The 18,104-nt window shown below is 31.3% G+C and overlaps 1 protein-coding gene across 1 annotated transcript in view; it reads left to right on the plus strand.

Annotated features, from left to right (window-relative positions):
* The window catches only part of LOC145333381 (uncharacterized), a 94,045-nt gene that overhangs the window by 13,527 nt on the left and 62,414 nt on the right, over positions 1-18,104 (plus strand). The window contains exons 4-9 of the mRNA XM_080178499.1: positions 4,513-4,611; positions 7,541-7,589; positions 8,068-8,123; positions 8,386-8,483; positions 9,016-9,103; positions 17,615-17,712. Coding sequence (XP_080034625.1) covers positions 4,513-4,611; positions 7,541-7,589; positions 8,068-8,123; positions 8,386-8,483; positions 9,016-9,103; positions 17,615-17,712 — 488 coding nt within the window. The remainder of the gene's footprint in view (positions 1-4,512; positions 4,612-7,540; positions 7,590-8,067; positions 8,124-8,385; positions 8,484-9,015; positions 9,104-17,614; positions 17,713-18,104) is intronic.

Below are 18,104 nucleotides of genomic sequence, written 5' to 3' on the forward strand. Positions count from 1 at the left end.
TAGCGTATTGATATATAAACTGATTGATTGATGGATAGAAAGATAAAACGATGGGCAATTTTAGATAGCTATTTCAATACATAGATCGATTATTTGATACTTTAAATGATTAGGGAGGGAGGGGACATTGAGCTGATTATTACACTCGTCCCAAAGTTTTATAATAACTAAATCTTATTCGCTGGTCCAACAACTTTAGGGACTTACTGATGGTTTGTTCATAAAGTTGCTTGTTCAAACATTTCAACCACTAATTGTAATCTATAGCAGTGGTAGTTTTGTTTATCATCATTTAAAAATTCATTAGAATTGCCCCGTTCTAACATTTATATTTTATATTCGGGTATAAACACAATATATAAAGCACAAAACACACACACACACAAATACATACACACAAACACACACACACACACACCACACATACAAACACACACACACACACACACACATGCATACATTCAGACAAACGGACACAAAAATAAACAAGTTTAGCATACCATATTTTAGGAGCAAAACTTCTCTATATCAAGGATCTAATGGGATAAGACCCCTTCTGTAGATTATAAATAGTGGTTGAAACGTTTAGATACTCAACTAAATGAACTCACTAACCAAAATTCAATAAAAGTCTCCAAGATTGTTAATCCAACGAATAAGAAAACGGTATGATAAAACTTTGGGGACTAGTGTAATAAACAGCCCAATCATAGATAGTATTGAAATTGCTTAGAATTAATATTATCTTCGCTAGTAATTTAGTTGTCATCCTTGTTCTAGAATGCGATGCATATAACCCCAAAACAACTTTTATTCCATGTTTTACATTTCAAAATTGCAATCGACACAAAAAATGTTTATTTCTGCACTGGGTAGGCTGTGCAAAATTGAGCGGCCATTATTCAAAGTCAGACTGAAACCTTGGAATTCCAACATTTGCTTTAGATGTTTTAGACCTGATCTAAGATTTGTTGGTTAGGGCATAAAAAGTCAGGGATCTAAAGGGATAAGACAATCGCCGATAAATTGATACACTTCCCCAATTATGACACACAAAATTACCCATTAGATGGATTACAATTAGTGGTTGAAATGTATGGACACTCAACTTATTAAACCAATTATATTCAATAACAGTCCCTAAAGTTGTTAAGCAAACGCTCAACTTAATGAACCAACCAATCAAAACTTAATAAAAACCCCCTAAGGTTGATAAGCCAATAAATAATAAAACATTATTATAAAACTTTGGGGACTAGTGTAAATAATGAATTTTTATTGATTTATTCATTAAGTTAAGTGTTCAAGCGTTTCCACCACTAATAGTAATCTACAGAAGGAATAATGAAGTTTTATCAATGGGGATGTACATCAATCTATCGGCCATTGTCTTATCCCTTTAGATCCCAGCAAGATAATTCAACCTTGGTCCACAAATAAAATTTATATTTATTTGCATATTATATAATACATCATATATTATGGATAAATCAGGAATCTTCAGGGATAAGACAATGGACGATAAATTGATATACATCCCTATTTATTAAAATTAAGTTACCCCTTCCAAAGATAAAAGTTATTGATGGAAAAGATTTTAAACTGATTGTAGAATCAATATTGAGCCACTAAATAAGAAAACATGTTTACAGAACTTTGGATACCAGTATATTATACAGTCCAATGTCCCCTACCTTCCTGGTTCATATATATATGTATGTGCATATATGACAATACATAATACATATATGCAATATTATGAGATAAAAGGATCTTTAAATAGGTTAGTAGTTTTTAAAAGCGAAGCTTTTCTATAATTAGGGTCGGTCCGTCCGTCCGTACGTCCGTCCGTCCGTACGTCCGTCCGTACGTCCGTCCGTCCGTCACGGATAGCTTTTTTCGTTAATTTAGACATGTTAGAATTGTCCTATCGATTTCAAATTTTGCATGGTGATTCCTTTAGTAGTGACGTACGATTTAGAAAGCGTAGCAACTCTATAAACATTACCAAAATGTCCGTACGTCCATTTTAAACATGTTGATTTTTTTACTTTTTTAAATAGCTTTTTTTTGTTAATTTAGGCATGTTAGAATTGTCCTATCGATTTCAAATTTTGCATGGTGATTCCTGTAATAGTTAGGTACGAGTTAAAAAGCGTAGCAACTCTATAATCATTACCAGAATGTCCGTACGTCCATTTTAAACATGTTGATTTTTTTTACATTTTTAACAACAAATTTGTATGTAACCTAATTATCCGATTGGTCTGATTTTTGGTATACTGATTCCTGGGACAACAAAGTACAATATTATAAGCGAAGCAACTCTATAATCAAGTCCTAAAAATGTGAGTATGTCCATAATCATTATCCTGTATCAAGCAGTTTTTCAAATAATTTACTTAGAATTTTGCTTTGACTCTTATACATTCGCATTCTGATTATTCAGTTCTGACATTATACAGGTGTTAATGTCCGTTTGTCCTACCGTTTCAGAGCTTCGCTTTTATGGATGTTGTCATCCTTGTTTTTTAAACATTTTGTTCATTAATAACCAAATAATATACCTAGTAAATTTGATTTAATCTTTTTAAAATAATAATACTTTCTGTGAATTTTCTATTATTTTGGTAGAGGATCTACTCTACGTCCGTCCGTATGTCCGAATAAATGTATCAAAAGTCGTTATTTCTTTTTAAGAGCTTCGCTTATTATGGATGGATCCTTCTATTTTTGCTTCTATAAATTCACTTCTTTAAGGCAATAAATATTCGAAAACCTACAAATGTTTGTTTTGGACATAATTTCAGAATTTATCTAGAGAAGGGGTAACTTTATGTATCAGCATTAGGGATGTAAAACAATTTAACTATTCCTTTACCGCTGTTTTGTGAAAATGGGTGATAAAATATGCATATGCATTGAGAGCGGGGGGATTTCCACGGAGGTAGGGGATATTGGGCTGTTTTTGCACTAGTTCCCAAAGTTTTCTTATTCGTTGGCTTGACATCTTTGGGGACTTTTGTCTAATTTTGATTTGTTGGTTTATTAAGTTGAGTGTCCAAACATTTCAACCACTAATTGTAGTCTACAGAAAGAGTAATTTTGTGTATCATTATTGGGGGTTATATAAATTTAACGGCCATTGTCATATCCCTTTAGATCCCTGTGGATTTCATAATTTTGTGGCCGCCACTCTAGTGATGATTTGCTCAGAAAAGGAGTTGCATTTTGAAGGAAAATAATAAAATTATGTTTGTTATAAATAGAGCAATTACATGTGGAATTTTATACATTTAAAATATCTGAAAGGGGGGAAGGGAAGGAAAATTGGACTTATAAATACCCTGAAGTTTTTGAAGTTTGAATATTTATTGGTTGATTCCAAAGTTTATGTGTAGAAACTTTTTAACCAATAATCTAAAGAAGTAATCTTTTAGTTTATTATCATTGGGGCTGTAATCAAACTATTGGCTATTTCCTTATCTCTTAAGATCCTTGAGTAAGAGAGGGAATTAAATGTATTTTAAAAGATGAATTTATTATTAAATGCTTTACTTAGGTCTAACTGACTAAAATTCAATTAATTAATCCTATTATTTACTAAGTATATTTGCGATTACTTTTATTTAATGAAATCTTCCAATTTTTAACATTTACAAAACAGCCTGCTTTATTACATCAAGATCCATGACAGATCTATATAGGAAATAAACGTCTATAAATGAGCTCGAGTCTTCCAATGGTAAAGTGTTTAAAACTCATAGTGCTCCAATAATCCTCATTAAACTCTCATTGACCAAAGCGATAAGACCTTTATTCTATTTGTTTATGGAATGAATTAAGTTTTTCACTTCATGTAGATATTTGAATTACATTGAAATATTAAATCCTTTTTTCATAAATAAAAAATATACGTTCATAATAGAGTAAATCTAAGAAAACTGTATTTTAAAAGAATTCGATTGTGGCGACACTTCCTTTGTGTTAAAATATTAAAACTAAAATTTTAATCATATTGATGGTAATGTGCAAAAAAAAATAAAATTGAAAAAATCTTTTTAAAATCATTTCAATTAATAAATATTTACTTCTTTCTTTTAGATAGTAATTGGGGGGGAGTAAAATTGATTTATTGAGAAATAGATAAATAGATATGTACTTATAGAAAACTAGCCAATAGCGATATAGTTATATTGAGCCAACTCTAGTATAAAATAGCTAAGTTAATTTTGTCTGAAGCTTAAAATTTCAATAACTGCTGATCAAATTTAGTTTTCCTTTATAGGAACGCTTCACATACGGAAAAATCATGTATTACAAACAATTTTTGACGAGTATTAGAATTACAAAACTGGTTTTAATCTGATAATTTTTTATTTTAATATCCGCAGAAACCTGTCTATAAATAACTATTATAAGTATACTAGCGTAACTATATTTAAATAATGTCCAATTTAATAATTTCAATTCTCTGTTTTAAACTTTTAGTAAAAACTTATCAATTTTTAGGTCAAATAGATCCAACGGCTTTCCGTGGGTTGACAAATTTGGTGGAGTTGGATCTTTCTGGGAATCTACTCAACACGATTCCAACTCCCACATTCTCAGGTATCTATCTATTCATCTATCTGTCTATCTATCTTTCTATCTATCTGTCTATATCTATCTATCTATCTATCTATCTATCTATCTATCTATCTATCTATCTATCTATCTATCTATCTATGAATGACTTCTAAGATTATATAACTTTTTTGTTATTCTCTCTATTTTATTTATTATTTAGAAAATCTCCTTCTATCTTTTTTTGTCTATTCGTGGTATATATAAAGTGGAAAACACTCACATTATTAGCAAATTTATGTTCATATTTGTGGACCTCAAGTGGTTATTTGTTATTTGTATATTTGCTATATTTTTAAAAGCGAAGCTTTTCTATAATTCCCTTTTGTCTGTACGCCAGTTAGTCCATCCATTACGCTATGGGGGAAATACGATTTTCTCAAATGGCATTAAAGATAGACGACTGAAATTTTTGGTGAAGATTCTCTGTAATTAACAGCATCAAAAGAATCAATTACTTTGTCCGTCAGTTTGTCAGTTATGCATAAAAGTTTTCGTGATTTCTATGCATTATTGCACATTTATCAACTTCTCTATAATTCATTTTGTCTGTTTGTTTTTCAATTAATATTTAATGCTTCGCTACTTATGGATAATAATAATGGAGGGAGGGGATATTGGAATGTAAATTATTCGAGTCCCCAAAGTTCTCCTATTTGTTGGCTAAAAAGACGTAAGACACTTTAATCATATCTTGATTGAGTCATAAAAAAACACATTTAGAGGTAAAATTTTCTACCCCGACTTGTAAAAAAGGGTAATTTTGTCCAACATAATTGGTAGTTTACATAAAATTATCTTTCATTATTTACCTTTATAGCACAAATAAGGTTTTTAAAATTATTAATATCTAGTTATTGCTGTGCTACTTGTGAAATATTTGGTTTTAATGTGCGTTTATTGTTAAGGGTTAATGTGTTTAATTCCTTTTTATTCCGTGGAGGGAGAAGACATTGGGCTGTTTATTAGACTAGTACCCAAAGCTTTAAAGTGTCGTTATCTTAAACAACTTTGGGGACTTTTATCAAACTTTGATTGGTTGGTTCAATAAGCTGAGTGTCCAAACGTTTCAATCACTTGTAATCTATATTAAATTTGTTTATCATTATTTATCGACAATTGCCTTATCCCTTTGATCCCCTTTTTTATCTCCCCCCCCCCCTTCACACACAAAAATCTTACAGTACAAATTATTTTAATTTCCAATTTTTATACAAATATTTTTTTTAATTTCTAGTTCAGGAACTTTCAGGAGGGGGAGGTAAAGAAGTTTACGCCCCCTCCCCCTTCATAAAAAAATTTTACTCCAAGCGAGAGGGCCAATTTATTCCCTAGAGTAAAATACCCCCCTGTCCGGAAAACATTCCTTATCCCTTGTGTAAATTGTTATTTTTTTTAATCTAAGAGCTCTTGAAATAACCTTCTAAAAAAGCATATGTAAATCTTCCCTCCAAAATTAAATTCATTGTCAAAATTGAGACAAACATACTTTCAAACATCCTACTACTTAACTATTTCAATTCAATGCGCACATTATGAGCAATCTACCCGTGCTAAGATCCCTGGATTTTAAGTCTCTTCTTAATGCTTGAACGGAATAATGGGAATAATCTTAGGTTCGATATTTAAAAATTTTTGTTAAATATTTTAGGAAACGTTTCAACAACTAATTGTAACTTACAAAAGGGGTAATTTTGTGTATCATTATTGGGGACTTACACTATCTTATCGGCCTTTGTTTTTAGACCTCCTATTGGTTTCCCATTGCATTGTTTGATTTCTTTTTAGTACGTTTAATTAACATTTCAAAAATTCCATTTTTGTAACCAATCTTTTTTTAAGAATCGGGCTTTAAATTTTAATGTTTACTGTTATGTATGTATATTTTGCATATGGTTCATATACAATGAATTTACTTAATTTTATGTTTTATCTTTAAATGTAAAATAGTTTTTTAAACATATTTCAAATACTCTTTTTATCTGGGATTTCAAGGTGTAGGACAATGGACAATAAATTATTGTACATCCCCAATGATTATAAGCAAAAATACCCCTATAAAAGTTTTGACACTACTAGTTTGGAAATAACCAATTAAAATTCAACAAAAGTGTGACAAAGACCAAATTGAGAGGAGAAGTGGGGAAGTAAACCCCTTAAACAGTGATGGATAATCCCTATTTTTATGACGTCACATGGATAATTTTTGACACAATTTTGCAGCAATTTGGTCTTATTCCAAAAGTGTCCAAAGTCTTGAGACAGTAAAAAAGATTACAAAACTTTGGTTACCAGTATAATTCACACTCCCAAGGAAAAGTGTAAATTTCAGTAAAGTTTTAGTTAATCAATATTTAAAATCTTGGAACCAAGGACTAAAAGTCTAAAATGAGAACATTTTGGCTTTAACATAATCATATTTATATTCTAATGACTTTACATTTTCATTTATACTAGCTAAAAATTTTAACTTTAGTATTATCAGGGATCTAAAGGGATAAGACAATGGCCGATTAATTGATGTACATCCCCAAAGATGATACACAAAATTACCCCTTGTAATTACCTGTAGAATTCAAATAGTTGTTGAAACGATTGAACATATTAATTTTAAACTTTGTTGAAATTTTTTGTATGATATAATTATCTCTGAGTTTTTGGATAATATTTGTTAGGACAACGATGTACAATATCATAAGCGAATCATCTATATAATTAAACCCTAAAAATGAAAGTATGTCCTTCTGTATTTCTGCAATATAGCATCAAATTTATGTACAATTTTGTTTATTAAGACTTACAAATTAATGTTCTGACACTCTACAAGAGTTATTTTTCATTTGATCTTCGCTTTTCTATTAAAAGCAACAAATAATATTTATTTTCTGAAAATAATTATTAATCTTTTATTTAGATATTCCATTTCTACGGGAGCTGGCACTGAACAATAATCCTATTCAAAGGTAAAAAAGTTAAAGTCCTCATTTATTGGTCGTCATTTTTTTCTCCAGTTGGGGGGAGGGGATGGGGTAAATGGGGTGTATTTTTATTTTAGCTAGCTGGAAGTACCATATCATTAGACCAGGCAAAAATATGGTGCAACATCCAAATTATTATATATTTATTCATAATCATATAAGCGGAGCTATGCTTTAATTAACTTGTATATACCTCTAATTGTATTGCTAATAGTTCTTAATGGATATAGGATATACGTAGATATATTGACAGGGGAAAATTTGTCGTCAATTTAGCTTGCTAATTTAGACCCCATTTATTGCTCAGTTTATTCATCCAGTAAGAGCGAGGTGGATTGGGGTTATCATTATTTTAGCCAGTTGAGAATATTTCTTTATGAAAATGAGAAAATAAAAATCTATTGCAACATCCAAGTAACAATATATCTATTGTAACAGCGATACTCAAACATTTATTTTTTAGGGTAGAAAATTTGGCGTTTGATATGATTCCTCAGCTAGAGTCTTTAGACTTATCAGGTAAGACATCTCTTTGTATAACAATATTTCTTCCAATTATTCCAAAATATCTTCTATTAATTACCAAAATCTTTCAGTATTTTAAAAGATCTTCCAATAATTTAGAAATCTTCCAATAATTTTAAGCATTCTTCTGATATGTAAAAAAAACTTCCAATAATTAAGAAAGATCTTTAAATGATTCCAAAAAAAATCTTTCAATAACTCAAAAAATCTTCCAATAATAATAAAACATCATCCAATAATTATACAATACTTTTAGGGTGTCAGATTCGGAGAATAAATTCTCGAGGTTTTACAAACAGCAAACATCTTCATAGACTGTATCTACACAATAACAAGCTAATAGAAGTTAAGGAGGTATGTACGTTTAAATCTGTAGCGTAGCTACCCTTTTTAATAGCGAACCTTTTCTATGATTAGGGTTGGTTCGTCAGTACGGAACAGTTAGCTCTTTTAGTTAATTTAGACATGGTAGATTTGTCCTACCGATTTCAAATTTTGCAGGAAGATTTATATAGCAGGGAGGTAAGATTTTGGAAACACCTTCATGTCATCCTTTTTTTAGTAAAACAGGATGACAACATCCAAAAGTAGCAAAGAAAATCATGGAAGCGCAGTTTTTCAGTTCTTAGTTCCAAAAAAGGAATATGCAAAACTTTAAATAAATATCTTTTTTTGTATGAACGGCAGACACAAGGACAAAACAATTTATAGTTTAGATTTCCATATGTACCCTGGTCCCTCCCCCCTAAATTGTTATTATCCTTCCCAGAACCTTTGTGAAGCTACTTTGTAAATGAGAACCAAATCCGTTAATCGGTTAGCGATATCCTTCGTTACAGACAGAAATAATCACACATAAACACTGATATTTTTGTTAATTTTTCAGAAGTTGCTGACAAACTTGAACGGGCTCCATTCGCTGACCCTCCATGATAACCCATGGCAATGCGACTGCACTATTAGACCTCTTATAAGTAAGTTTTAAATAGTAGCGAAGCCACTCTATAATTCACTTTGGCTGTCCGTCAGTCAGTCCATTCGCTAACCCTTCATGATAACCCATTGCAATGCGACTGTACAATTAGACCTCTTATAAGTAAGTTTTTTAAAATAATAAATAGTTTATTAAAACCTAGCGGCTACGCCCTTAGAGGACTCAAAATAGTTATAAACCTTCCCGTGAACTATGAGAAACTATGAGCAAGGAGAACCATGACGGTTCAACGGTTTGCGAGATCCTTTGGTACAAACAAACAGACAAACAAACAAATAGACATTCTATTACTTTATTAAAAGAATATAAAAAAAATATTTGTATGGAATGGAAGTAAAATATCCATGGATATTATGACAGGGAGAACGGATAAACGTGTGAGACGATGGAATGGATGGACGGACAGGAAGACATCATTCTACTTTGTATAATAGATGGATAGATAGTTAGATAAGACTATGGATAGATAATTAAATACATAGATTAATTTATATGAACTAGTGACTACGCCCCTGTCATCAAGGGGCTCCAATTTAAGATTAAAATAGTCTAAAACCGTTACATTACTTAAAACTGCGGATAAGATAGCCTTAAACAATCCCGGGACACATGTAAAGCCTACTTTAAAAGGAGAATTCAATAAGTTCAGTTATTATTAAGATAGTATATTTTGGCTATAACTTATTATATTTAATTTTTGGTTAAGATAAGAAAACACTGCTAAAGTTTAATAAATTTAGTTAGCTTTCGCTACAAACTTTTAAAAGCTTTTTTTCAACACTAATATTTTTAGAAGCTACTCTTTAATATACTTGTATCAGTCTGTTTGTTTGTTGTACTTTTTTGTTTGTTGTACTTTTCCCTTTTTTAGTTATACCAAGTTTGTTAAAAACGTAAACTTTATTTGCATTTGGCTATTTATTCCACTAGTCCCCAAAGTCTTTCTTATTCGTTTGCTCAAGAACTTTGGGGACTTATGTTGCATTTTTTTTGATTGGTTCATGAAGTTGAGTGTCCAAACATTTTAACCACTAATTGTAATCTAAAGAAATGGTAATTTTGTTTATCATCATTAGAGATGTATTGGTTATTATCTTATCCCTTTAGATCCCTAGGAAAATCGCCATATGCTTATAGTTTGGACCTATTGACTAGCAAATTTATTTATTAAAAGCGGGACTTCTAATGGATGTTATCATCCTTGTTTAACTTTTAACCTTTCAAGGTTTTTCTAATCTAATTAAAATTTGTCTTGTGTGTATTCATCTAGCTTTCTTCCGCTGGATTAGAACCGGTTCTGAGCCATACTGAAAAATCATACATAGAATCGTTTTACAAACAATCTTATAAGAATATTTAAAAAATTTCTTTGGGCGATTTCTCTTTGGAGGATGGTGGTACCCTCCACCAAAAAGACCTATGAGAAGGTATATTGTAAAGGAGAACCATATCGGTTCAGCGGTTAGAGAGATCCTTCGCTGCAGACAAAAAGCCTACTTCTTTATATAATAGGATGATGCACAATTACTTCATCGCAAGATAAAGCAATGTACATTTAAAGGGATCTAAAGGGATAAGACAATGACCGATAAATTGATGTGTATCCCCAATGATGATACAAAAAATTACCTCTTTTGTAGATTACAATTAGTGATTGAAACTTTAAGATACTAAACTTCATAAATGAACCAATAAAAAAGTCCCCGAAGTTGTTAAGCCAAAGAATTAGAAAATATTATTGTAAAACTTTGGGGACTAGTGTAATAAACAGCCCAATGTCCCCTCCCTCCATGGTTTGTTATCTCACCTCAAAAACCTGCAACAATTTATTTTCCAGAAGGATATGACAACTAACCAATTTTATCTGGGAGGGAGAGGACATTGGAATAAAAAATTACACTTGTTCCCAAAGTCTTGTTGGTCAAAGACTTTGGATACTTTTATTAAATTTTGATTGGTTGGCTCCCAAATTAGTAGTGTCAATACTTATCAACCACTAGTTTTGATCTAGAGATGTAGTGAGGAAATATATTAATTAATCATCCATTGTCTTATCCATTAAGATCCCTGAATTTTATTTTCATATCTTTCTATCCATTTGCAATTTTATAGCTTTTGCTTTTTACTATTTATTTTATTTTTTTATACTTAAGTACTGTCTACGCCCCTAGAGGCCCCTAGGGCAGGGAGGAAGGGGACATTGGGTTGTTTATTACACTAGTCCCCAAGTTTTATTATGACGTCTTATTAATTTGATTAACAATTTTGGGGATTTTTTTATATTTTGATCAGTTTGTTCATTAAGTTGAGTGACATTAATTGTAATCTATAAAATGGGTAGTCTTGTGCTTCATCATTGGAGATGTACATGAATTTATCGGTTATTGTCTTATCCCTTTAAATCCCTGATTGCATTGTAAATATGTAATTTTAAATGTGCTGTTTTTCACTTTTAAGCATGTTGTTATCCTTGTTTATATATATACATATATAATATATTTCTCAGTATGAAATAAAGTAACTTTCATCTAACACTTTTCCTTTATCTCATTTACACAGGGAGGTTGGGGACAATAGTGTGTAAATCATACTCGTAACCAATGTTCCTTGATTAGAGAACTTTGGTTACTTTTATGCGGGGAATAGGGAAAGATATTCTGACAAACAATTCTAAAGGAAAATTTACCCACAACCTCCTTCCCCTTCATCTCCTTCTTACCCACCCATCTTCAGTTACATGAAAAAAACAAAATATTCTTCCACCATACTTTAAAAGGTTTCGTGGTTTATCGTAGAATTGATTTTTAGAATAGCTACCCCTGCTTTTATCAAAGCTTTATTGGTTGGTACACACTAATGGTGTTCAAACTTTTTAACCAATAGTTTTACCTGCAGAAGTGGTCATTTTGTTTATCACCATTGATAAAAGAAATAGGAGAAAGAAAGGGTTGTAAAGCGATTTCAGCGTTATTTTCCTTTTTATTCCAGCTCATTACCTTTATCCAGGACTCTAAAGGGATAAGACAATGGCCGATAAATATATATACATCCCAAAAGATGATACATAAATTTGTCTTTACTGTAGATTACAATTAGTGGTTGAAACGTTTGGTCACTGAAATTAATGAACCAACCAAACTTCAATAAGCGTCCACAAAGTGGATAAGCCAACGAATAAAAAACGTTATCATGAAATATTGGGGACTAGTGTAATAAACAGCCCAATGTCCCCTCCCTCCCTGTATTTCCTTTATCTCATTTTCTCAAGTTTTTACCCCTTGGCACATCTCATTGCCTGCTTTTCCTATACAGTGGGAAAAAATAATTGCATCTACATGCCTCTTTATTACATTAGTCCCCAAAGTTTTATAATAACCTTTTCTCTTTGGTTGGCTTAACAACTTTGGGTACTTTTAATAAATTTTGATAAGTCAGTTCATTAAGTTGGGTGTTGAAACGTTTCAACCTTCAATAGTAAACTACAGTTGGGGTAATTTTGTGTATCATCATTGGGAATGCAAATGAATTTATTGGCTATTATCTTATCCCTTTAATAGATGCCTGAAAAAAAAAACAATTGCATCTCTATCCCCAGTGATGATAAACAACAAAATAATCCTATCTTTAGATCAAAATTATAAGTTGAAAATAAATGGGCACTAAGAGATTAAAATAACATTAAAATAACCATAAGAGTTTAGGCCAATGAATGAGAGAATGTGTTTATAAAACCTTGGGTTGATAGCATAATTTACTGTCCGATGTCCCTTCCCTCACGTACTTCATTCTTAAATTACTAGGGGGGGCCAAAAGCCTGGTCTAACAAAACTGCTATTAATTTTATGATTTTTATTTTGATATTCGTAGAAAACTGTCTGTCATACGATGTTGTACATTATTTTTTTATTATGGCTGAGAACCGGTTTTGAAGCCATACTGGAATATTAATAATTCCAATGATCCACCACTGTGAAAATAATCTGTAACATTCCTAAAGGAATGAACCTGGGATGTCTACACCTTCTATCTACTTTTATATACTTTAGCAGGGAGGAGGGGGACATAGGGCTGTTTATTACACTAGTAATACAGTTTTCTTATTCGTTGACCTAACAACTTTGAGGAATCTTATTGAGTTGAGTGTCCAAATGTTTCAAATACTAATTGTAATCTACAGAAAGGATAGTTTTGTGTATCATCATTGGGGATGTACATTAATTTATCAGCTATCAACTGCTCCTCTCCATAAATATGATAGCAGCTCATCCGCTTTAGTTGATAGAAAATGTATGAAGAAATAAGAAAAGTTTGTCTGTATCCATCGAAGCAGAGCTTATTGCAACAGAAATTAAATTTAACTTTTGCAATTTAATTCCTGCACACTCCAAGGAAGCTCAAGGAATAATTTCTTTCCTAGTATAATGTAAAGCATGTAACAAAACATAATAAGTTAGTTATAAAATTTTAAAATAAGATCAGCTTTCTAAAGGATTATATCAAAAATTCGTCTCAAATTCCGTCGACTGTATTTCGTATATAACAAAATTTAACCAACGGTTTTTGTCTGCAAAAAAAATCCCCTTTTCAGTTTGACGAAAAATGGGATCAGATGGATTATCTAGATATACTATATCTATTCTCCCTGCTTATTTCCTTATAACCAGGGAAAATGGAATGTGATTCTGACAAACAATTCTAAAGGAAAATTTTCCCACAACCCCTTTCTCCTTATTATCCCCCTTCTTACCCATTTCTCTTCAGTTACATGAAGAAAAAAAAACTTATACGCCAACTTTACCCCAACAAAATATTAAATTTTGCCGCAATTTCAAATGGAATTAATTGGCTGAATAGCAGCCCCTGCGTATAACCTTCAATGGGTATAGAATACATGGATATATTGACAGTGCGAAAACTTGTCAATTTATGCTGCAAATATGGACCTCCTTAATTGGTCAGTTTGTTTATCCCGTAGGAGAAAGGGGGAAAGGGTAAAATAGGGGGTATTGTTATTTTAGCCAGCTGCGAGTATCACTTAACTAGAGGACATAAAATCTGGTGCAACATCCAAGTAATAATAAATGGATTTAACCTTAACACTGCACTATAGGAGGGGGCTTATTTTAACAATATTATTTACAGCGCGTCTACTCTATAACTCGAGTTTACCTAATTGTATGTAAGTCCTTGCTTATTTATGACTTAACCATTCAGGGATTTAAAGGGAATAAGGAATAAGAAAGCGTTATTGTGAACTTTGGGGACTAGTTTAATAAACATCACAATGTTCCCTCCCCCTCTGTATTCATTAGACTTTAAGTAAAAAAAATATATTTTCCAATAACATATCCCTTCCTTAAAAATAAGCTTTCTTAACTTTTAATTCTTCTTTTACTTTCTATTTCAATATCTATTTCTATATGAAAACTTAACACTTTACAGAATTTATCTAAAGCCAAAAAGTTTTCATACAACAATTATGATAACATCCATAAAAGGAAGCTTAACTAAAGTATTAAAAGATTGGGTTGTTGAATAAGTTTTTAAAAAGTAAAATGTCAATTTTTAACTTTGTTTGGGGTATAAATTTTCATTAGATATTTTGTCTAAAGAGATCTACAGGTATAAGACAATGGCCGATAAATTGATCTATATCCCCAATGATGATACACAAAAGTACCCATTCAAGAGGTTGAAACGTTTGGAGACTCAATAAAATCAATAAACTCAATTAAAGTACGCAAGGTTGTTAAGCCATCTAATAAGAATGAGACTTTGGAGACTAGTGTAAAAAACAGTATAATGTCCCCTACCTCTTTGTATTATACCCCTGCCTAAGTTATTAAAAATTAATAAGCCAAACAAAAGTAAAACGGACGTAAAACTTTTTAATATTCATATTATAGAGAAGCTTTGCTTTTACAAAACACATAAAAGTTAAACAGGAAATAAATGTGAACTTTCAACATGGTTTAATAAAATACACAAAGTTTTACCTTTTGAATGACACGGCTGCATTTTTATATACAGGATTCAAACAGGAAGGGATGAGAGTCCCCAATGTTTTAATATAATGTTTTCTTATTCTTTGGCTGAACAGCTTTGGGTGAGTTAAGTGTTCAAACGTTTCAACCAATAATTGTAATCTGTAGTAGGGGCAATGTTTTGTATCCCAGTTTGGGATGCCCATCAATTTACCGGCCACTGTCTTATCCCTTTAGATCCCTGATTTTTATAAATAGGAATTAAATATGAGATGTATATATGGATGGATGGATAGATAAAGATTCGTTGATATATTTGATGATAGATGGATGGATAGATAGATGATAAATAGATGGACGGATAGTTTTATGGATTGTTGGATAGATAGATATATGAATTGATTAACTAATGGATATATTATTGGATTCAAAGATGTAGATAGATAGATGGATATAATACCAAAGTCTATTAACATATTCTTTCTGGGATCTTTAGGCTTAGGGAAATAGACAATTAAGTTAAGTACATCCCCCATGATGATAAATAAAATTACCCCTTGTCTACATTAAGATTATTGGTTGAACACTACTTGTTTGGAACAAAACTAAAAGTACCCACAGTCAATGTTTAGACTAGATGCACATATAAAAATCTTATTCCCCCCATAGCATAACGGACTGACCGACAGACAAAATGAATTATAGAGTAGCTTCGCTGCTAAAAATGTTGAAAAATGACTAAGCAAGATTCTTGAAAAAAGGAAAGAAAAGTATTCTATACTAATCAAAGTCAAAAGGAAATTTCCAGGGAGTGAGGGATCATTGGGTTGTTTATTACACAAGTTTCCTAAGTCTTATGATAATGTTTTCTTATACTTTGGCCTAACAACCTTGGGAATTATAATAAATTTTTATTGGTTGGTTCATTGAATTCAGTTTCCAAAAGTTTCAACCACTAATTGTAATCTACAGTAGGGGTAATTTTGTGTATCATCATTGTGGATGAACATGAATTTATCGACCATTGTCTTATCCCTTTAGATCCCTGTAATATTTATTAAATTGTTTGGTATTAACTAGCATTGTCAAATTTAAATGATCTTGATATTCAGAAGGGGTAATTTTGTATATTCTAATTTGGGATGTACAGAAAATTTATTGTCCATTGTCTTATCCCTTGAGATCCCTGGGTAAATATGCATAGTGAGCTTGTAGTTATGATATCTTTATACTCAGAAGGGGTTATTTTGTTTATCTTAATAAGGAATGTAGATCAATTTATTGTCTATTGTCCTATCCCTTAAGATCCCTGGGGTAAATATGCATAGTGAGCTTGTAGTTATAAGTTGAGCAACTGTCAAATAATGTCAGATAAAGACATAGATAGATAGATATTTATAGAGGGATAGATAAAATAGATGGATATATATGTATGTGAATAGATAAATATGGATAGATAGATAGATGGATAGTATAATAGAAAAAGATACCTGGAAGGATTAAAACTATATTGGGAAAGGGTACCACGAACCTACGAAGAGAACCTTTTTAAACCTAAAACTGATAATGGGGGTCGACTTCTCGTCACCCTAACGTCAGGTCCAACAACCTAGGATAACTTAGGGGGGCAGAATTTCTAACACCCATCAGACAACCTACTCTTTGTAACTATACATTGTAATGATTTACGTCTGTTTTTGGCCAATGCATTCCTTCTATTCTAATGCAGCAGTAGGAACAATATTTGATGTCTTCATTTATGACGTGGTGTTAAGCCAAGATTCGAACCCATCACCTACCAGACGACGACCAGATTCGCACGGTCATGATTTTTCTTTTTTCACCAGGTGCCCTATCCCTAAAGTCTCTGGATATTTGATGTCAGTCACCTGTCAGGAAGAAAAAAAAATACATTTTTGCATTAAAAAAAGCTGCAAAATTTTCTTCCTGACTTTTCAAGAAAAAAAGAGATTGATGGATAAACTGATAGATAAATAGACTTGTATATAGGTAGATAATATGGATAAATGAATAGATGGATGAATAGATAGATAAAAAGATTGATGGTATGATAAATACAAAAATAGACAAATGTATATAAAGTTAAATAGGTTTGTAATAAAAAGATTGATGGTTAGATAGATATACAGATTGATAGATAAATAGAAAGATAAAGACATTGATAAATGGACGAAAGATAGATAGATAAATGAGTTGATATGAAGAATAAGATAGATGTATTAATTGATAGTTGTATAGATGGAAATATTTTTTGATAAATGTCTAGATAATAGATGTATAGATAGATGAATAAATAAATCTATAGATAAATTTATAACAAATATAACAACCATTACTTTGTTGATATGATCTTTAATAAAAAACCTAACTGTTCTTGATAAAAAAAATCCCTGTTTAAGGGCCAATGCATGCCTCTACTTATTGTAGAAATTTTGAAATTGTAGCATCGTTTTATCAATTTAAAGCCATATTTTCTTTTTTTTCAGATTGGTTGACGGAGCAGAATATTCCCATGAATGAGCAGCCACGGTGTGCCTCACCCCCCAGGCTTCAGGGGGATAGATTTGGGGATGTTCCACTGCAGGTTAGGATAGATAGATAGATAGATAGATAGATAGATAGATAGATAGATAGATAGATAGATAGATAGATAGATAGATAGATAGATATATAGATAGATAGATAGATAGATAGATAGATAGATAGATAGATAGATAGATAGATAGATAGATAGATAGATAGATAGATAGATATATAGATAGATAGATAGATAGATAGATAGATAGATAGATAGATAGATAGATAGATAGATAGATAGATAGATAGATAGATAGATAGATAGATAGATAGAAGAATGCCCAAGAATTGACAAACTGACAGAAGCAATATAACAAGTTGTTAAGTTTAAATTGCATACAACCAAACATTACAGAGTACTGCTTTTATTTCCCAGGGATCTACAGGGTTAAGACAATG

This window comes from Acartia tonsa, chromosome 12, assembly GCF_053477335.1.
Source record: "Acartia tonsa isolate MP-2025a chromosome 12, ASM5347733v1, whole genome shotgun sequence".
NCBI classification, from domain to species: Eukaryota; Metazoa; Arthropoda; class Copepoda; order Calanoida; family Acartiidae; genus Acartia; species Acartia tonsa.